Raw genomic sequence first — 23,311 nt, 5'->3', positions numbered from 1 at the left:
AGGAAAAAACCCCAGCAAAACTAAGCAACACCTCAGCCAAATCTTATTTTATATGCAGTCTTCCGTAACTGCAAGAAAGGGAGGGAGATACATTCCCATATCTTTTCTTGAGAATCAGTCTTGGTCATTATAATTTCACAGCATTCTTTTTTTAAGTTTTATTAATAACTTTTGTTTTTACATTGCCTAAATTTCTCCAGGACTTCAGGTTTTGTTGACTCCAATCCTGGCACTCCACCCACTGTGCCACTTAGCTACCCCAATGTGTTCTTATAAATATTTTTAAAAACTAAAATTTTACTATAGTATCTTTAAGAATTTCTTTTAATATTGAAATATAGCAAATAAATTTAAATATAATTTAAATTAAATATTACATAATTATATATAAATTATATATTTAAATTGAATGTTATATAGATTATATAAAAATATATTTCTACATTATATTTAATTAAATTTAAATATAATTAAATATTTAATATTTTCTTTTAATATTTTTGTCTTTTTGGGGGGAGAGGGGGCAAGGCAGTTGCAGTTAAGTAACTTTGTTACTTGTTACACAGTTACTTTGTCACACAGTTAGTATCAAGTATCTGAGACTAGATTTGAACTCAGGTTCTCCTGACTCCAGGGCCGGTGTTGTATCCACAGCACTACCTAGATGCCCCTTGTCTTTTATGTCTTGCCATTATTTTCATGTTTTTCTGGTGATTTCCATTAGGCTTTTTGTGTTGGATCCTTCCTGCTGGGTTTGCTATCATTGTCTCTCACTGTTAGTTTGGTTTTTTTAATTTTCTCTAGGTTTTTTAAAATTCTTACTCCTGCTCATTTTATCATCTTTTCTCAAACAAGTTATTGACATCTATAGTTTTTATTTCCTCTTTCTTAATCTCTTCCAGTCTGCCTCCATTGCTTTATAACAGTTGCCTTCAAAGAAGGTCATCTTCAGCTTTATAACATGTGTGTGTATTAGATTTTTCTAAGTCTCCATCTTCTTCAACTTCTCTAACATTTGATATAATTATCCATGTAAATGTTGCTTAAAAGTTTTGATTTGTACCAGTGTTTATTTTCTTTGGTAGTTCCTTTATAGTTAGTTTAATTTCCTTTTCTGAGATTAAATTATTTGACATCTTTTTGATGTTGTTAATTTGAATGTTTTATATTTTTGTAGGTAATTGATTTATTTTAAATGCTCAGATTTCTTAGCAAGTAACTGTATGGTATGTTCTAATAATTCTCTTTTTTTTTCTTCTAAATTTGTTATGATTTCACCCTGTTCATTTATTTTGTTACTTTGATTTTCTTCCCTCTATTTGATCTAGATTGACTAAAGGTTTATCAATTTTGTTAGTCTTTTCAAATAACCAGCATTTACTTTTATCAGTTCCATAATTCTTTCAGTTATTTCTCTTATAATTTCAAGATATTCTCTTTTATGGTCATTTTCAGTTTGTTAGCTTAATATATACTTTTTAAAATACACTAAATTTTATAAGTTATAGATACTTCCATATACAGCTCTCTTTTTCAGTTTTTCTTTGTATATGGAAGCATTCATGTTTGAGATGTGTCATGTTGATAATAAAAAAAAAATAACTTTTGCTTTAAAAAGAAAACATTCTCTGTTTCTACATTTACTATTACTCCCACATGAGGAGCTCCTTCCCTTGATTTTTAACAGTTGAAATTCTGATCATCCTTAGAGGGCCAACTTATTTGCCATCTCCATGAATATAGACAGACACAGACAGACAGATAGAGAGATAGATAGAGAGATAGAGTGCAGGCCTGCAATCAGGAAGACCTGAATTCAAACCTGATGTCAGATATTTACTACCTGGGTGGCTCCCCTCCCTCCCGACCCTAGCAAGTCACTTCACCCTATTTGCCTCAGTTTTATCATCTCCAAAATGAGCTAGAGAGGGAAATAGCAAACCACTCCAGTATCTTTTCCAAGAAAACCCCAAATGGAATCACAAAGAGTCAGGCATGACTGAAAACAATTCAGCATCAACAACCATGAAGTGTTCTTTGATTCCAACAACCAATTATTCCCTCATCTTTTTATGAACCATCACAGGAGCCTATACCTCCTATGATACATTGTTCTCTCCATTGTTATTTGTGTATTTGTTTTATCCTTTCTCTAATATTGTGAGATTCTTAAGGACAGGAACTTGTGTTCTACCACAAGGGCTTTTATTAGCTATGACCCAGTGGAAACCCCTTGGGCCAGTTTCTCATTTGCCCCGCCTACACTTTATACTCCACTGCCCTTTTTGGTACTGGCAGATGTTAGGGAAGTGCATTGCAGTGGGCATTTGTTCCCAGAGTAGCAGTGTTATAACTGAACTTTAATGCTCCTTCAAATTTTACCTATCCTTACATTTTAATATAAAATGACCCTCAACTAAAACTAAGGAACTCTGTGTATAGTATTGAAAACTTTGAGAAGTAGAGTATCATGTTGCTAAATTAGTAGATTTTAAAGAGTTATAATCTAGCTGAAGTACAAACATACAGGATTTTATGTCTTTAGCAAAAAAAGAATAAAAAATTTCAGTTTATGGGATGACTAGCAGATAACACAAAATGAAGAGGGGATATTAAAAGATCTCTGAGGACCTTGTACTGCTACATCCTTTAATCCTATGAAATAAAATTACAAAAATAAATTGTGTTTTTTTTTTAATTGGTCCTTTGGGAACATAGTGAACAGAGAACTTAACTTGGAGTCAGGAAGACATAAGTCTGAATCCTGTCTCTTACTTACTGGCTATAGTTCCCTGGAGAAGTCACTCAGCCTCAGTGGGGATAGCACCCCTCTCAGAACCATGTTTTGATGATCAAATAAGATAATGTATGTGAAGTGCTTTACAAACCCTAAAGCTTAGACACATTTTATATATATTTTAAAATTAAAATATATATTAAATGTGTCTAAGTAAACAAGCAAATTGATAGGCTTAGCATATTCTCTTGTTTGATGTGTTTTCCAAATTTGGGCCTAAAATATTGCTGTGTAGTTTATAACTTTCAAACATCTTAATTGGACATACATGTTATTGGTGTTTAATCATTTCTGTAGTATCTGATTCTTTGTAATGCCATTTGGGGTTTTCTTGGCAAAATGTGGTTTTGGCATTTCATTCTTCAGCTCATAGATGAGAAAACCTAAGGCAAACATGGTCAAGTGACTTGCCCAGGGTTACACAGGTAGTAAATGTCTGAAGCTGGTCTTGAATTCAGGTCTTCCTTACTCCAGGACTGGCTCTCTATCCACTGTGCCACCTACATATCCTGTTTTTCCTACAAGTTTTATATTTCTGTCCAGAGTACATTGGTTAAGGGGCAGCTAGGTGGCACAGTGAATAGAATACTGGCCCTGCAGTCAGGAGGACCTGAGTTCAAATGTGGCCTCAGACACTTAACACAAAACTAGCCATGTGGGCAAGTCACTTAACCCCAATTGCCCTGCCCTCCCCCCTCCAAAAAGTGAAAAAACAAAAACAAAAAGCAGAGTACATTGGTAAAAAAATGAATTCACTATTCAGATTCCTTTGGACTTAAATCCATGTCAAGGGAATAAAATAAAGGTGACATTTCATTAAGATGTTAATGTGAGATGATAAATTGGTATTCTTCTATTTAAATAGCTTTTGTGAATGTGTCAGGAAGTTCATTTCAGTTGTCATAAGTGTGCCTAAATTAATAAAGTGTAATATTTATGTTTATCAGATTCATAATAGTAAAAGAGGAAATTTTAGAAAATTGATGTGAACATTTTTGGAAATATTAGTTTTTAGTTGAATCACGTAGTTGAAAAAAAAGTTATAAAGTCGGTTTTAGTTAAAATTATGGCATGTTTTCCTGGATAGAAATTAGCATCTTGAGGGGCAGCTACGTGGCACAGTGAATAGAGCACCAGCCCTGGAGTCAGAAGGACCTGAGTTCAAATTCAGCCTCAGACACATAACACTTACTAGCTGTGTGACCTTGGGCAAGTCACTTGTTTCACCTTCAAAAAAAGGCAAAAAAAAAAAAGAAATTAACGTCTTGATTATTTTCATATTTTAGTACCTTAATTAGAAGTAAACAGGGAATCTTTGTGATGTCAGGTATAGTTACCTTCTCTGTTAAGAGATTAGGAGATTGTTCAGCTTCTCAATATTATTTCACTTGTAATAACTTGTATAAAGTAATTAAGATGTCTCTTAAGATTGTCTACACTTTTCTGTTGTCTGCACTTATTCATAGATTTTAACCTCCTTTCAGGTGTCTGGCACAATTTTGTACTTGGAGTTTTAAGTCTTGTGGTTCTCTTTCTGCTACCTGTAATTCTTTTCCCACTTTACTACACTGGAGTTGGGGCCCTTGTTCTTGATGTCACTGAGGTAAGACAAGTCATGTTGATTGTTTTGGTAGCAGCAGCAGTAGTAAAAATTCTGCCAAATTCTATGTGGTACAATATTCTTTAATGTGAAGAGTAATTGTTGATATGTCCTTATGTACGGAAGACTCAATTTTGTTCAAGAAAAATTACTCTGCCTCATAGCTGTAGCAAATTATGCTATGAGGAACACTAGATTTTTTAAAATATATACATTTATATATACATATGTGTGTATACATATATATCACCTATAAAGTGGTAGAATTCATCAAAGGTAGAATGTGATGCATGGTATTTGTTGATCAACATAGATGGCTTCACTTTGTTTAAATTTGTAGCTGAACTTTTCAAATGTGATGATTCTTGAGGAATAAAGAAATTAAACTGAAGTCTGTTTTATAGTAGAGTTAGTGGGTGGTCAGGTTAATTCCCTTTAGTTCAAAAAATACTACAAGTGCTATACAGAGTTCTTGTTTAGATTCTGGATGGAAAAAAAAAACAGTGATTTTCAGGTGGAGATAATGATCAGTGGATCATGGAAAGTTTTAGATAAAAGGAAAAAATCTTACAACTTGTATCCACTAAGAAATGTTAAATTAAAAGTTTGAAAACACTTGTCCTATCATAAAAGGTTTTAATATCCATGCTCATTGTTGAGGAATGTCTACGAGATATGGTTAGATAAAACTTTTCAGCTTACTGCTACACCATGTTAAATATGTTTGATGTTTCTGAAAACTTCTAACATTGATTTAAATAAAATAATGTTGTTCTTTGATTCAAATCAATCCTAAAATTTTCTGTAGCAAGGAAATTGATTCACCTTTTTCTTAGAACTACATATCTAGGGTAATTGTAAATTGGTTCCACATGTTATATATATGGAGTAAAGTGAAGATACTTTAGGGATTATTTTCAACCAGTTTTTCTCTCCTCCCCTCACCCCCAACCAAATCCTCCTCCCCATTCTTATTCTTAAGGACTCACCTGCTAATGGACCCAGAGGCCTCTTTGTGGGAGACCTAGTCACCCAGCTACAGGACTGTTCAGTTCATAAAGTGGAAGATTGGAATTACTGTCTGGGGATCATTTCACAGGAGCCACAGATTGGTTACTGTATAAGTTCAACAACTTTGCAACAGTTAAGCTTCCCAGCCAGAGGTGTGTGTATGCTGAATATAATAAAACCTGTAATACTGAGTGGTCACTTCTGCTTAGAACATGTAATTTCCTTATGATTTCTTTGTTCAAAAATAGATTTCTTAAAGCTCAGTGGCAATGTACTAAAAAATACTAGTGGTCATTCTTCCTGCTTAATTGGGTGCTGACATCCAAGTTTTCTTTTTCATCAGTCCATTTTGACCTTCTGTCCAGTTTTCTACTTAATTCTTAAATCTCAAGATTACTAAAGTTACTTCTCCATACTTTCAAAAATACATGTGTATAGTCAGCAGTGATAAGAAAGCTCAGAACTAGAGTAAAAAAGTTGGACTTCATTTTTACCTCTGTCAGAAACGTATCAAAACTTACATAATTATTATCTTAAAGCCTAACAGTATAAAATGTGACTATCCAGAGAGTAGCAATCAGTTATTTTTATAGTTCTTCATAACTTAGAAAAGCCTTTTCATAAGCATTATCTTAATGGAAGTTCTCAACAACTTCATGATCTTGTCAAAGCAGGCATTTTACCCCCACTTTGGCTTGGATGATTACGATGCTTTCTCCTATAGCTAGTAAGTGCCAGGGCAGGGAATCAAATACTGGTCTTCTGACTCCCAGACTTTGTCCACTCTATTGCTGTGTCCACTGCTTATGGAAGCACACCATCCATAAATGGTCATTGGGGTAGTAGGTTCAACTGTATCCAGACATATATTGCTCTGATTCTTTTTGTTCATTTTGTTTTGTTTTGGCAAGGCAATCAGGGTTAAGTGACTTGCTCAGAGAGTAAGTGTCAAGTGTCTGAGGTCAGATTTGAACTCAGGTCCTCCTGACTCCAAGTATAGGCAGAGTCCTTAATGAGCACACAAGGCTGATTTTGAGCTCCATCAGCCCCATAAATTTACCACCTTTAAACACTTCCCTCTTGTGCCTTAAAAGCTGAAGGAACCTGTCTTACTTAAGATCTAAGACTATAGGAGTTTAGAACACAGGGTGTATCTTTGTTGCTAGAAAGAAGTATCCTAGATTGATGTTTATGTCCCTCTTAAAGCAAAAACAATTTGGAGTGGAGTATTAATAAAGGTTGGTGATTTTGGTTTTGTAGTTAAAAGTTCAGGGGCCATGGAATCCAGAGACTGGAGTTCTAACCTGTGCCTGTGTGACCTTGGATCAGTCCTTTAACTTCTCTGAACCTCAGTATTCACATCTTTAAAGTGATGTAATACCTTTCTTGTTAACCTGCAAGATGTTTACAAGAATCAGATCAGAAAGTGGATAATTATAAGCACTTAACAAAATTTATGAAGTATTATAGATAAAAGATTAGGTGATGATACTATATATATAGCTTATGCAAGGCAAGGTAAAATGGTGAATACTTTGTTTAAAAAAATTCTTGATTACAGAGATACCTTATAATAAGGATATTCTTCCTTATACCAAATACAGTTCTTTAAGGTTGATATTTTTATACATTTTTCTTAATCTAGAATAGACTCAAGGGTGACCAAAAAGGGACACCATATTCCTTAAGAATTCAAATAACTTAAGACGATTAAACTATCCTTTTGCCTAATATTTAGATAACTAGATAAATAACTTTAGTTATGTTAAGCTTTGCTTAGAAATTTTGTTTTCAATCCTTTATCACTTTCTTTTTTTTGCTTTTTAGAGGGCAATTGGGGTTAAGTGACTTGCCCAAGGTCACATAGCTAGTAAGTGTTATGTTTCTGAGGCCATATTTGAACTCAGTTCCTCCTGACTCCAAGGCCAGTGCGCTACCTAGCCGCCCCCCTTTATCACTCTCTTTGCCTTGCTGTGATTCATCTCCATCTTAAACTGTAAAATCTCAAGTGACTTATTAATCTAATAAGAAATATGACCAGTTCTGGATTTAATGAGAAGTTTTATAAGGGTGCCCGTATTGCCAAATGCAGTAAAGCTCTTTTCTTATCAGATAGAATTCAGGTAAGAATTTTCTCAGAAATTTTTCAAAATTTTTTCCTTACTGCTTTCATGGTTCAAATGCTTTTTGGTCAGTATTTTTAAATAGTCAAAAATGATTACTAATCTTGCCATGCTGGTATAAAACTTTAAAAAAATCATAAAATCTAAAGCAAAATATATTTCTGTAGTCTGCATTTCAGCTACTTATAGATGACAGTATTCTTATTTAGTTTGGCATAATGGCCTGAACACTAGACTAGAATTTGGAGAAATTAGAGTTTTAATACCAGCTTCATTACTGTATTCTGTGGTACCTGATAAATCTTTGTCTAAATTTAACCATCTTTTTTTAATATGGAGATAATTATTTCATTTATAGAAATATTGTCCATTTATTTAAGAATTATAAGTGGCTTTAAAGGTATATTCCAAAATAAAACTATTTGTGTCCCAAATAGGTAGGCATTAAGGTAATAAACAAGCCTCATATTGGCAGTGTAGCTACATTTAGTTAAAAGTGGATTTTCTGCCTTTTTCAGTAAAATAAATTGTAGTCATTTCTTAATGTGAATGGAGGGGAATAAAGGCCTAGGTCATCTAAAAGCCATTTATATTAGATATATAGAATAAGCTTTTTTATTTTCATTTTAATATTAGTATATAGAATTGAGAGGAGGATATGTTACAATATTTCTACTCATTAAGCTACTGTGGGAATAATTTCCCCTGGTTTGCCTACCTTACTTCTTCTTGACTCTTTCTTTCCCATCCCCACCCCCATTTATTTGTTTTTGTATATTGGCAATGAATTGTGTCATTTCTTAGTGTGATACAAACCACTAGTCAAAATTCTGGCCTTCCCTGGGTAGGTAAAGGATGTAATTAACTGGGCCACAGGTTGCTTAAGACACAAGTTCAAATAGAAAATAAGTGATCAATATTGAACAATATTGGTTAAACTAAAAGACATTCTTAGAACTTGGCAGTGAAATTTCTGATAGATAAATTCAGACATGAGTAATCTATCTAACTCACTTCTTAATTTAGATTAAATATCACATCGCTCTTAACTGTTGCCCTTCCTTACCCATTAAAGAGCAGTCTAATCTTAAACTGCCCTTGGAGTTGGGGGCAAGATAACACTGGGTCAAGGATCTTCATTGGTCTTGAATTTATCCATTTCAGAGTAAACTTTGGGAAAATTGAATTTCTGGAAGGGCAACTCAACCATTGTCTGTTCTTGGGGTTTTTTTACTCCAGAACTGTGATTTCATCGATGTATAGAAATCCTAGTGAGAAAATTCAGTGCATACCAATGCAAATCTGCACCTCTGAAATTAACCTTAAAGATTTGTTTGGGGCACTGAGAGTTAAGTGATTTTCCCAGGGTCATAGTGCATGTCAATATAAGACTTGAATCCTTGTCTTTTTAACTCTTCGGCCAGCTCTCTATCCACTTCTCTCACACTGCCTCTCAGCAGTTGTATATAATAAGCCCAAGAGTAGACTAAGATTCCCAGTGTGGCTCTGGAACTAAAAATTCCTCAGAGGGACTTTTCTGTAGCTGTTGTGGGTCAGAGCAGGCAGAGGCATACTCTACGCCCAAGCTCAGCATCCAGATCCAAATTCCTGGATCTCCTGGTCAGTTGGCAAGAGCTTTCTTGGCATTGTCTTGTTTGTATACTCATCTCCCACTTAGTTTTCTTAATAGAAATGAAAGTTAATGCTATTCTGGTTCTTAGTTGATTGGTTTATTTTTTTTACCTTGAAGGTAGTTCACATTCTCCCCTTTTTCATTGTTTGAAAGGCATTTCATTTCATATATTCATGGAGCTTAAATTCCTTTTTTCTTTTTTGAAAGCATTGTGTTGGCTAAGAGGCAGCATATTCAGCAAATCCAGCCCTCGATGAACCTACTATTTTAAGGAGAATGGGATTGAATACTAAAGGAGAAAATTGAGATCCCTAAGTGAAGCTATGAGTCAAATGTCACGTATCCCACTTGGACAACCTTAATCCCCATCTAAAGGAGGTGAGGGCACCCTTGGCATTATGCCCTTAGTGGAATGAACTTAATCTTTATCAAAGGAAGTAATATAACAAGAACCATCCTAACTTAACTTTAGAGACTAATAAAAGTAAAACTCCTTGGACCCTTATATCCCTACCTCTTGTGAGTACTAGGTTATTCCTATACCCACATTTTCTCTATTATATGGAATCTAGAGAGTTTCTCAGTACATAATAAAATTAGAGTCTTTTGGGTATAGGAAAGTCTCAATAATATATATCCCAGGTTGATAGATACTTGATTTAAAGAATGTGTTGCTGTTTCTTAAAAGTTTTTTCATTTGGGGATCTCAAATGACGTCAGTAAGCAATACTCATTAGACTGTCTAGCATGGATTTAAGCACGCTTCAGCTAACATTGGCTCGCCTTTACATCTTTCATCTGCATTTCTTTGGTACCCTAGATAAATGCATACTGTTTTTGTTTCTTGGAAATCTTGTAACATGTGCCCTCGGTGGAATAAGGCAACAGTGGTGGAACTCAGTCCCATTTATTTAAAAAGAGTTCACTATATAGATTGGCATTTGTTTTCTTCAGTCCACCCTGGACCAAATGATCTCTGAAGAATCAGTCACAAGCAGCTTCAGGAAGTCTCTGGTGACTAAGTCAAAGTTAGACCCAAGAGTGTGTTTGAGCTAAGAATACTGAAATTTACCCTAGAGTAGAATTCTGGGCCTGATTAGTTTTATGTTTTTCAAGGAAGATGGCCCAGATTAAAGTATGACTTTCCAGAGTCAAACTATACAGAAAAATATCTCAAAGGCTCCTCTCAATCCCATTCTGATTTTTACTTCCTGGGCCAGAATTAGACTTACCTTTCCATTCATTTCAGTATTTATTAAGCATTTGCTGTGTGCAAGGAACTGTGCTATATGCTTGGAATAGATAGACAAGAATGAAGCAGTCCCTGCCCTCAAGCAGCTTATAGCCTCTGAGCATTCATAGGAATGAAGGGAGATACACAGGGACCACATGTCTGGTAGCCCTACATTAGAGGTTTAAAATTAAGGCACAGTAACTTCAGCTAGATTACTTGGTTTTTGTACTGCTAACCAGAAGATCCAAGCTTTAAAATCAGTCATATTCATGATTCCCAATCTAGCATTTGGTACTAGTAGGAGATTAAGTATTCTACTTTTGGTATATTTTTACATGTGTATATGTATATATATATATACATACACATATACATATACATACACATACACACACAGAATATACAGAGGCCACATAGTCATACTCAGTATTATTAACTGTGTAATTTTTTTAAAGAAATACTTTAGTGAAAGATACCAGATGACTCCGGTTAAAATTGCTATTCATTATTAAAATTTATAAAATTTATTTAGGTCTTAAGCACAGGTCTGATAATACTTAATAACTCCAGTGGATCCTTATTGCCTCTAAAAATAATGATAAAACCCTCTGACTTTAAAGTGCCTCACAATCTACCCCCAGTTTACCTTTCTAGTCTCATTATATATTACTTCCTTTCCTACACTCACTAGTCTAGCCAAACTGACTTTCTTGCTATTTCTCACACACAGAACTCTTAACCATCTATCTCAGTGCCTTTGCATTGGTTGTTGCCTATTCCTAGAATGATTTCCCTCCTCACCCTCACCTTATAGAATTCCTTATTTCCTTCAAGACTCATCTCAAGTATTACCTTCTACATGAAGCCTTTCTTGATCACCCCCTCTACAAATTCCCTCTCTTCCTAAACAAACTTGAATTTATTGTGTATACACATATTTATACAAGCTATTTCCCTCAGTAGAATGTATGATCCTGGAGAGCATAGACTATTTCATTTTTTCCTTGTGTACTTAGCACTTAGCACAGAGCCTGGAAAATAATAAATACTTGGTAAATTCTTGATAATTGATTAATATTTGATGATTGAGTGGTAGATAAACTAAGATAAGTAATTGTAAGCATAGTATATACTAGAGATGTCTATACCAGTAGGTGCTTAGGAGTTTGCAGTAAGAATTTCAAGTAAGTAAGCATCAATGATTTCCATTAAAGTCCTACTCAAATGCTTTATTTCATTTTAATGTAAAAGTTCCTAAAGATTTTTCTAGCATGGTACACATTCTGGCAGGCCCTCTCAAGCTGGAAAGGTTTTAAGTCCAGTCCTAGAATGGTCTCTAGGCCTTTTGTCTGAGAACCAGACTAATTAGGCTTACAGAATTTGGTGGCCAGAAGGTTGGACAATCACTTTTTTTCTTTTTTTAGCCATAACAACTTACAACAATAAAATCATGGATCCTAGAGGTATTTTAAGCATTCTCAAATACTTATTTTTCTAGTTATTGATAAAAAAAAAAAAACCATGTCTTAACAGCCGAAACAAAGTGGAAATTTGAAACAACTCTTGGCATACTTTGAAAATCTGAGCGTGACTTACCTGAATTATCCCAATAATTACCAGTGGCTTCTACCTTGTTTTCATTATAGAGAAATAGCTAACCTGTGTAGATAGGGAAGGCTGGAAAAATATCTTCCCAAAATGTTCTATTTAAAGTGTATGTGTGTGTGTGTGTGTGTGTGCACATGTACAAGCATACCTGCGTGTGTACAGCCTGACAAGATCAAATAGACTAAGTCTTAGAGCATTTACATTTCTGGTTTAATTAAAATATTATTAATTCTGATTAATAAGACTACATATTCAAGAATAAAGCTGGTTTTTTTTAAGTGCTGGGTTTAGTCTTCCTGTCAGTCTAAAAATCCAACATGTCTACAATCCAAGACTTTCTTCAGTATCATTAACAGATATCTTATGTCAGCATTTCTTGCCATGAAAATTTGAACTCCTCTGCTCTGCCTGATTAGGCTCTGACACCTAAAACCCCCTAACCTTGGACCTCAGCTTCTTCATCATTAATTGAAGAGGTTGAATTAGATTGAAGGTCCCTTCTAGTCATTTTTTGTAATCATATATCATATTTAGTAGCATAGCATACATAATATTTTCTAACTTTTATGTATGTATATTTGGATATCACTTGTTAACATCTAATACACATAAAAAAGCTGAAAAGGACCTTCAGAATCATCTTCAATTTCATTTTACTAATGAAAAACCCAAGACGTTACAGAAGTTGTAAGAATCCTAGCTGAGCACACTAGGAGAGCTCAGAATTTCAATGCAATGCTATTGAAGTAAAGAATTTGTTAATGATATTAAAGAAATTCTTGAATTACATAATATTTTAGGCTGATCTTAAAGCTGTACCACAACCTAAGAGTTACACATGAAAAAGATACAACTTTCTTCTTGAAATATGGTCTTATCTGTCTGAGTATATTAATTTTTAATTAAATCAGAAATTCTAATTTGTTCTTTGTGTCTAATACATTTGAAATTTTAAACATTTGAAGTCAGTGAAGAAGACCAGGAATGATGAAGTGAAATCGACCTTTTTCCCATGTGGACCAGCAAACTAGCTTCTTTATCCTGCCCCAAATGGAAGTGATGTCTACTTGTATTTTACCAAAGAACATTTGAAAAAAATCCATGGAAATAAACAGTATCCCCATCAGCACTGCATTCTAAAAATGGCGACTGAGACCTTCTACATAAATAGCAGCAGACAGTCCAGTTTGATCACAGTAGGTCCTTTTGAGAAAGTTCCCAAGGTGAGTGGATTTATAGTGGCCAACTTCATAGAATCCAAGAATTGAAAGAGACTTAGAACCCATTTAGTCCAAATTGTACCTGAATAAGAAAGAATCCTCTCTCCAACAGATCTGACAACTGGTCATCCAACCTTTGCTTAGAAACCTCTAGTTAGGGGACCATACTGCTTTCTAGGGCGGTTTTTTCTACTTTTGGACTGTACCATTAGAAGTTTTTCCTGACATCAAGCCTAAATCTGCCTCTTTGCAGCTTCTGCCTTTTGTCCCTAGTTCACTTACGGCCAAGCATAACAAGTCTAATCCTCTTGAGTCTTGTGTAATAATGTCTGTAGTGCTAGATGGGCTCTAGACATTGTCTTCTACTGTGTCCTGAATTTAGCAACAGTATGAACTTTCCAGGGGAAAACTTGAATGAATGAAGTCCAAGGCACATTGGACCTACTGTATACCAGGCAAAATAGGTATTCAATAAAGACTTATTAGTAATTCATTGGGAGTGATTTCACAAAATATGCTGAGACTTTAGAGTATAATTAAATTTCTATAAATAAACCAAACCCTAGGTATCAGTCCTATTTAGCAATTAGAAAAATGGACATATACTTCATAATATTAATAAACTATTAAAATCAAAATGTTAAAAAAATAAAGCTAAAATATAAGCTATGACGTAGCAACTCTAGAAGTCATTCATTTTTTTCACTTAAAAACCATTTTACTTTTCAACTATTGGAGACAAATAACTTTGTTATAAATGTGTTTTTTTGTGTAACTGATTATATCTCTCTGTAGTGTACAAAAGGCTTGATGGGACAGTTGAATGTTGTAGCAACAATAGCCTCACAGATGTCTGCTTTTCCTACGGTAATAATGTGGACACTCATTTGGTAAGTGGCCCCTGGAGTGAACTGATAAATATCTATCAAAAACAGAACTAGGAAGAATAAAACCTGAACAAAGTGTTAGAAAAGGCCTAAAATAGTGACTGACAATGGAAAAAACAATGCAAGGGATAATTACTAAAAAATGTATCACCTTCATAAAAATAATATTCTAATGCCTTGTTGAAGGATGCAGGTGACATTGGTGCTCACACTTTGGCCAGATACACTAAGGTAAAAGAGGGTACAAGCACAGGCCTTATGAGATCAGCCTGCCTAAATTTGGAGGGGTTCCTCACTAGAAGGCTGCCTGACAACCAGTAAGGATTTTGGGGCGGAGGGCACAACATTTTATGAAACCATCTACTAAGGAGGGGTTGTGATCTGCATTGATGGAGGAAATGTCCACCCAGATGAAATCATGGATCTTTGGGAGTGTTTGAATGATAAAATGAACACAGGGAATTAAAATAGAATTTTTATTACTCTCACTTTCATTTTTGTCACCTAATATTTACTCAAAAATCCAGCAATCTTTCTACTATACCATACTTCAATAATATATCCCAACGTTTTCATGTTTTGGGTGTTTTTGTGTGTGAGAGAGAGAATGGATCTTCAAAAGCATCATGAAATCACAGAATCTTAGAGTTGAGGGACTTGGGAGGTCATCTAGGCCATCTCCTATTTAAAATGTGAATCCTTTTGAAATACAGAAATAGTTTGTCAGGCAGTTTCAGCAGTTGAAAGTATTCTATTGGAGGAGCTCACAAACCTCAACAGGCAAAGGTTCAAATCAGTGTAGAATTTGGCAAAATAGGTTAGACTCACTATCCTCATTGTATTCATTTAACTTCTGTTACTTAAAAGCAGTTTCTCTCCCCTTCCCCTTAAAATCACTGTTAAGGACTTATGGTCCTCGATCATTGCTTTTAATCAGATATTAATTTTGAGGTTTAGGGCACCAGAAACATTTTTGTGCTGTGTAGTTTTATACAACTGCTGATGGAATGCACAAATGTCTTTGGCCATCTGAGGCTTTAATGTTAACACATCCCATTGCCTCAGAGCAGAGATGTCCTGAGGAGCAGTACTCTCAAGTGGACTGGAACCAGATTAAAATGTGATTATTTAACAAAATAAATTTAAAATGGAATAAAACATAGATAATGTTAAATTGTGGTTTTCTAATTTAATACACAGCACAGATGGGTCCTTATGTACAGTTTAGTGACCATTTCTATGTGAGTTTGACACCACTGCCTTAGGAGACCTGAATAAGCTAAAACCAGGTTCAGAACTAGAGTATGGTCCTGGGGACTCTGGATAACCGGTGTACCAAAAGATAGCAGGCTGACTGATAGTGGTCAGAAATGAGCAAGTTCTTTCAATTCCTTGGTCCCATGTTTGTAAAAATATATTCCTGTGTAAAATATACTATGGTGCATAAGATAAGATTAGAAAGGTTAGGAATGGCAAGGGTCTGTCCAAAGTTCCATCACCTCCATTGATGCAAAATACAGTATGATTTAGTACCTACTCTTTCTGAATTGTTGTGGCTGAAAACTTTGATCACCTTCTGGTGATAAATCTCTGAATTTCACTAAGATAGTGCTCTTTTGACAGATACTCTGTCAAGTCCTGACTCTCTACTAAGTCCATAATCAAAGTCTTTCCAGCTTGGTAAGGCTTCACTTGTGCTTCCTGGTACGTCCCATTTGTTTACCCAAAGTCACCATCACACCATAGTAAGGCATCAGAAGAGGATATTAGTAGAAAAAGGGAGCCAAATATTTAGACTTAGTTTCCTGCATTCCCATAATTTTATTTTTTGCTTTTTTTTTTGGCAGGCAGTTGGGATTAAGTGACTTGCCCAAAGTCATGTGGCTAGTATGTGTGTCAAGTGTCTGAGGCCAGATTTGAACTCAGGTCCTCCTGACTCCAGGGCTGGTGTTCTATTCACTGCTCCACCTAGCCGCCTCTGCATTCCTGTAATTTCTTTCATACCTCTCCGTGTCATTGATTCAATAGCAATTACAGGAAGACATACCTGCATTAAGTGCCCATTTATTTTATTCGAATGATTTCTATTAAGGCCATACTTCTTGCCATCTCCAGTCAGAACTTTAGAGCTGCAACCCCTTTGTTTAATTCCCTCATTTGACAAATAGGTAAACTGATACCAAGAGGGGAAAAGTACTTACTTGTTGTGGTGCTATCTTAAGGGGAGTCCCATAATTAGATGAATAGTGGTAGCATTCTATTTATGTGAAATAGGTTTCCCTTACAGCATCTGAAGCATTTAGGTTTTTTTAAGTTATGTTCTAAAAGGCATTATCAAATGTGTGAATATCACCACCAAAACAAAGTAAGTTGGTGAGATATGAAGAATGAAAGATAGCACATAGCTCAAGCGATACAATATTATCTTTAATGTACTAAAAGAAGACTTCCCATGTGTTGGGTAGTACTTCAGTGAAAGACAGAATTAAAAAACCTGAAAATGTGCCCAGACCTATGAAATCACTAGTCCATAAGAGCGGGAGGTCCTAACCTGGGGGTCAGCAAACCCCCAAGGAGTCCATAGATAGATATCACGGGTCTGTGAACTTGGATGAAAAAAAACTTACATCTTTATTTTCATTAACCTTTTATTGAAATGTAGTATTCCTTCATTTGTGAATTTTTTTAAGTTATTCTAAGAAAAGGGTCAATGACTTTACCAGAATTACAAAGGAGTCCATGACACAAAAAAGCTTAAAAGTATCAAAATAAGAGATGTGCTTTTTTTTTATAAGGAGGCATAATTGGTATGGTTGTGACTCATACATATGATCTAATGCTTTTGATTTTATGACTAATTAAAAATTTATTTCTAGTATGCCTGTCTGCCAGCCCGGAAAACAATTGAAGCCAATCGAGTGTGTAGAAGTAATGCAGACTGTCAAAAGGACTTTATTTCAAGTTTATGTGTAATACCATCTTTGGAAAATCAAACTCGATTAATAAGAGTGAAACACTCACCTCAGATTGATATGCTGTTTGTAGGACATCCACTGCACCTTCAGTATACAGGTTAGTAATTCTGTTAGGATCTTGGGGAATCCCTGAAATACCAAATATACTTGGAAAAATCTTTTGCACTGATTGTATTCGAAAGTGAATAGTTTTTTTCTTCAGAGGCTGCTCTGAGAATGTGCTCAAAGCAAGCCATATCTAGGTGAGCAAACCAAAAGTGTTCTTAGAATGTTTACCTGGCCATTCTTCTCTGGATCCCTGGATGATGTATAATAGTGAAGGGGGGGAGGAGGGCAAAGATCTTCCTTTTCCAGCAGCAATAGGTAGGTCTCCTCTATATCCATTTCAGATATAGTCTTTTGTGTTATCTGGAAGTGTGGGACAGCTACTACCTCATCTAGTTCCCCCAGTACCTCTCAGATCCACTTAAGAAACTGGTACATGGGCCAGGGTGACACTGTTAGTAGACAAAAATCAAATAGTCCCTATTCGTGGAGTTTGCATTCTGTTGGGGGAGACAACATATCTCTTGCTGTAAGATTTGAAACAGAATGTCTCAGAAAAAATCTATACAAAATTAATACTAGGGAATTTGGGAGGGAAGCACTAGCAGCAGGGCATTCCAGATAAGTCTCATAGTCTTTGAGCTCAATTTTAAAGGGGATTTAAGAGGCAGAGGTGTGAAAGGATTGCATTACTAGCACAGAGGAGAGTTTTTGCAAAGTTGTGGAGATAGAAGCTAGCACATCACTAAGGAAGGAAAACTTTTAAGAATGAAGTTCTGAAGACAAAAAGGAAAGGCATTCTGAGGGAGAGCTGTCCAAAGAAACCCATGTGTATATACAGGGAACTTAGCAAATAATTCAGATTTGAAGATGTAAATTTAAACTCGTATCCATTTTCTTACTTCTCTCACATAGCAGCACATAGGATCATAGCTTTTGAGCTAGAAGGATCTTAGAAGTTGTCTAAGCCAGCACCATATTGTACAGATGAGGAAAATGAGGCTCAAAGAGTTCAGTGACTTATTTCCAGAGCCAGGATTTGAACCCAACTCTTTTGATTCTGAATCTATCTCTTTTTCCACTGTAGAGCTCTAAGAAAATTCTCTGGTAACTTCCAACTTTAAATATCCTTAGAAGAGCCCAAAGGGATACCCACTTTTTCTTGCAACCATCCCTCTAATGTATCATGATCAGAACTGTGGTTTGTTTATTTAATAAGTATGTTCTGTCAGTGTCATTTGTCCTTACCTCACAATAGTTTCTAGAATAAAAATTTCTCCCCTGCCCAGACCAAACCCTACCTTGACCCATAGAAAAATCAACAAAGAAACAAGTTATGGTGACTTCATTTGTATGTAACATTCTGACTTGGTAATCTCATGCCTGTCTGCTATGAGGAAAGAGGCATTTTTCATTTTCTCTCCTCTGTTATTAGTTTTCCAATTCCTGCTTTTTGATAGTGATCTTTTCATTTACATTATTGTAATCCTTGTATATATTCTTTTGATTTTGCTTTTTTCACTCTGCACCATTTTCTGTATTCCCATATTTCTTTGAATTTCTCATATTCATCATTTTACTACACAACAATATTCAATAACATTCAGATACTATGGTTTTGAGGGGATTTGTTTTAGCCATTCCCCAATCAAAAATCATCCGCTTTGTTTCCATGTTTCTAGTTCTTTAGAACGAAAAAAAATGGTATGTGTCAGAACTTTGGCTCTGGCTTTGACTTCCTTGAAGAAGCCCCAGTGGTAATACTGGATCAGAAGTTGTGGATGGTTTCAGAGCTTTGTTTTAAGAAGATTAATTTAGTAGTAGGTTTCCTAACTCCTTTCAGTCTGCATTCTTCCTCACCACTCAATAAAAATTCTCTCCAAGATTGCCAGTGATTTCTTAACTGCTGAATCCAACGTGTCCTCTTCTAAGACTTCATTCAACTCAGCTCCTCTGCAGCTTTTGGACACTCTCCTCCTCTTGGGCATGCTCTCCTCCCATATATTCTGTGATACTGCCTTTTCTTGATTCTGTTGTTTGGTAACTACAACTTCTCAGTCTCCTTTGCTGACTCATTATCCATCTCTTAGTGTGAATAACATCTGGTGGGCTACAAGTTCAACATGAGTCAGTCAGCATTGCCATGTGACAGCCAAGAAAACTAATGAAGTTTGGGGCTGTATTAAGAGAGTTATAGCTTCCAGAAACAAGGTGATAATCCCTCCATGCTCTGTCCATGCCAGACCTCATCTGGAGTACTGTTTTCTGTTTGGGACACCACAGTTTAAGAAAGACGTTGTTTAAAGTGGCTAAAGTTAGCTAACTAGAGTTAGCTAAAGTGTTCAGAGTTCAGAGCCAACCAGGATGGTATTGGGTTTTGAGTTCATAAAATAAGTATTAGTTGAAGGAACTAAGGAAATTTAGCCTGGAGAAGAGATGACATTGATGAGATGTGATAGCTATCTTCAAGCATTTGGAGAGCTATTGTGTGGGTGAATGGTTAGACTTATTCCGTTTGACTCCACTGGTAGAATCAGGAATAATGCATGGAAATTGCAAAGGTACATATAGGCTTGGTTTGAGGAAAAACACTTCCCAACAATTCGAATTGCCAAAAGTGAAGTACTTCTTTATTAGCAGGTTCCCTATCTTTGGAAGTCTTAAAACAAAAGTTGGATGAACAGATTGTTATAGGGAGGATTCCTTTTCAAATATAAGTTGTACTAGATGGTCGCTGAAGCCTGTTCCAACTCTGACATTTGATTTTGTGATTCTTTATATTTCCCTGAAACCCACCCTTCCTCCACTGTACAATAGTGGTTTCCATGGTAGGGCTCATGACTTGTCACCATGGAGTGTATCATCAACCAATCAGAGTGAAAGGAGGGGTCTTATCCTACTCTTCTAAAGATAGGCAATCATGGGACCTGTTTCTAATACAACTAGCTCCTTTCTCAATTATTCAAGCTCCCAACTCCTCACTCTATGCTGGGCATTAACCCTTTAGGGCAAGTATAACCTATTACTCAGGAAGCCACAGCTATAAAGATACCATCGAGAAAATTCCACATGCACACACCCCAAAGTATACCCAACCCCACCTCTGCCCCCAGGATTGCCTCATGACTGTCTTAAATAAGGCCCCCAGGGCAAAGACCTTCTCCCTCCTCATTTCCTCTGTGGAGTAGAGTGAGTCACTCAAGATGAGCCAGACACAGACCTGGGAGAATCTATATTATCCTTCTCATGACATTATCTTTATTCCCAAATGCACCCCCCATCAAATTTTCCTATTACTCTTCAGGGCACTACTGTTTTTCCATTCCTCAGGTTCACAGCAACCTCAATGCCATTTTAACTTCTCCCTCTCCCTTACCACAGAGAGTTCAATCACTTAACAAATTTGTCATTTGTATAACATCTTTTGTTTATATATCCCCTTCTCTCTACTCATATATCCACCACCCTAATTTAGGCTCTCATTGCCTTACACCTGGACTCTACTATAGCCTTTTTTAAAAGTATTTTTATTTATTTCATTAAATATTTCCTGATTACATGTAGAAAATATTTTTGCACTTATATTTTAATATTGAGTTCCAAATTCTCTCCTTCTCTTTCCCTTCCTTGAGAAGGCAAGCAGTTTGATATCAATTATATATGTGAAGTCATGTAAAACATTTCCATATTAGCCATGTGACAAAAGAAAAGAGACCGCCCCCCCAAAAAAAAGAAAGTAAAGTATGCTTCAGTCTGCATTCAGAGTTCATCAGTTCTTTCTCTGGAGGTAGATAATATTTTTCATCATGGGTTCTTTGTAATTGTCTTAGATCATCGACTTGATCAGAGTAGGTAAGTCTTTCATGGTTGATCATCCTCACAATATCGCTGTTGTTATATACAATGTTCTCCTAATTCTATACTATGTTCTTTTAATGGATCTCCCTACTTATATTCTCTCTCCTCTCTAATCCACCTTTGATATCACACCCAGATAAATATTTCTAAGAGACTTGTCTGACCATGTCAGTCCCCTGTTCAAAATCTTTAGTGGCTGTTTATTATGTGTAGGATAATGTACAAACTACTCAGCCTAGCATTTAAAGCCCTCCACGGGCTGGTTCCTGCTTTTATAGGCATTTCATATTATTCCCCTTCACTTACTTTGTGTTATTCCACATCAACTATCAACATGTCATCTCCCATCTCTGTTCCCACACTCCTGGAATGCATTTCCTTCTCATTATTTCCTTTTAGAATCCTACCTTTCTTCAAGCTTAACTTTTTAATCAACTTAACTGATGCTTTCTACCCAGTGGAACAGCTAGGTGGCACAGTGGGTAGAGTGCTGAGTCTGAAGTCAGGAAGATTCATTTTCGAGAGTTCAAATCTGGCCTCAGACACTTATTAGCTGTGGGACCCTGGGCAAATCACTTGACCCTGTTTGTCTCATCTGTAAAATGAGCTGGAGAATGAAATAGCAAAGCATTCCCATATCTTTACCAAGAAAACCCCAAATGGGGTCATAAAGAGTTGAACATTACTAAAACAACTGAACATCTACCCAAAGCCCATCTCCCTCCTGAAATTACTTTGTATTGTCTACATAAGTGTTGTTTCTTCCTCCCCGTATATTGTAAACTCCTTGAGGGCAGAGGTTTTTAATTTTGTGTTTGTGTGTCTGGCACCCAACACAACACTTTGCACCTGCTTAATAAATATTTGTTGAATTGGGTTATATCTTTTTAAAGATGTATACAGAAAATGGAAGCCAGGGCAGGCAAGGGAATATGAATATATAAAAATAGCATGGTCCTTTAAGGTTCAGAATGATCTGGGTCTTGCGGAAAACTAAGGATAAGATGTGACTATTTTAAAAAGGATAACACTCATTTTTGGTGTCTGGTTTCTGTTATTTTTTATTTTTTTTTTTAGCACATCCAGGATATACTCAGGTTTACCCCATTTCCCACATTAAATAGGAGTGTATGTTGGGAATTATACCCTGTGTTCTACACCCAAGAAACAGTGGGATTCTCTCCTTTTTTTCCTATTTGTCTTGAAGCTTCTAACCTTTTTAAGTAAATTTGAGGACAAACTTCTTTTTTTTTTTTTTTGGTGTTATATTTTTGCCCAGTCTCTGATTGGGAGATTGAAGAGTCCTACTCAACTTTGTATAAATGCATAGATCATTAAATATGTGCTATCTGTTGACTCATTAATATTTGTCCTCACCACTTTCCTTTTTTAGTGAGCCTCAGCAGTTTCATCCCACGATTCAACTTTCTAAGCATTGATCTACCTGTGGTAATAGAGACATTTTTCAAGTATCCTTTCAAATGTTTAAATTACTTATACAAAAGGTTTGTATGAAAAGTGTATTGCTTAGAGTCTGAACACAGTACTTTGGCAGCAGGGCATAGTCCAATAACCCTGTTTGGATTTGAGTCCTGATTGTATCACTTACAACCTTTGTCATAAGGTAAGTTGTGTAACTTTTATGAATCTGTTTCCTTCTGTGTAAAGTGGGCAGAATAACACTTGCTTTCCTCACAAGGATCAGCTGAGATCATGTGTATTTAAATGCCATATAAATATAATGTTTTATCCTTAAAATAAAGACATGACAGGACTCTCTATGCCAAAGGAAGTCACTTTAAAATTGTATAGGCATTAAAAGTGTGCTTGAATATAAGACAGGGAACAAGACTGTTAGAGAGAAAAACAAAAGATGAGATATTCTGGAGAATGTATAGAAGCCACATTAGAGTTGGATTAATGAATTTGAAACCTTTCCATTTTTTGACTTATGGCTAGTTACCTCAGATGGGTAAAGCATCTGAGTTGTTAATGATGGCAGAGATAGGCTTCCTGCCCCTATTTGGGCCAGTTAATTTGGTTGACATTTTGTCATGGCTACATACTGTCTGCAAACACAGTTAGCTCTTTTGTCTAATCTGTGCCATTAAGGGGGGGAGCATGCTTCTAAAGAGGACCATTTGAGAAAATAAGCAGAATGACATTGATCTATTGCCACTGCACTCCCTGAAAAATAAATCCAATCATATGATATGTCAATAGTATTTTCTTTATATGTGAAAAACGGGGGGTGGGGCAGGGACAGGGGAATGAATATGGTACCTGTTTTTAATAAGCTAGGTGGTAACTAGAACATACA

At 35.7% G+C, this 23,311-nt stretch overlaps 1 protein-coding gene across 1 annotated transcript in view; it reads left to right on the top strand.

Moving 5' to 3' along the window:
* Window positions 1-23,311, top strand: part of MBTPS2 (membrane bound transcription factor peptidase, site 2) — a 47,412-nt gene that overhangs the window by 17,952 nt on the left and 6,149 nt on the right. The window contains exons 6-10 of the mRNA XM_069063417.1: window positions 4,282-4,400; window positions 5,380-5,560; window positions 14,022-14,116; window positions 16,990-17,185; window positions 22,385-22,460. Coding sequence (XP_068919518.1) covers window positions 4,282-4,400; window positions 5,380-5,560; window positions 14,022-14,116; window positions 16,990-17,185; window positions 22,385-22,460 — 667 coding nt within the window. The remainder of the gene's footprint in view (window positions 1-4,281; window positions 4,401-5,379; window positions 5,561-14,021; window positions 14,117-16,989; window positions 17,186-22,384; window positions 22,461-23,311) is intronic.

The sequence above is a fragment of the Petaurus breviceps genome, unplaced genomic scaffold (assembly GCF_028583685.1).
Source record: "Petaurus breviceps papuanus isolate PSGF00001 unplaced genomic scaffold, PetGlider_PUasm1.0 90574, whole genome shotgun sequence".
In the NCBI taxonomy this organism is placed as follows: Eukaryota; Metazoa; Chordata; class Mammalia; order Diprotodontia; family Petauridae; genus Petaurus; species Petaurus breviceps.
This window is presented reverse-complemented; position numbering and strand designations above follow the sequence as displayed.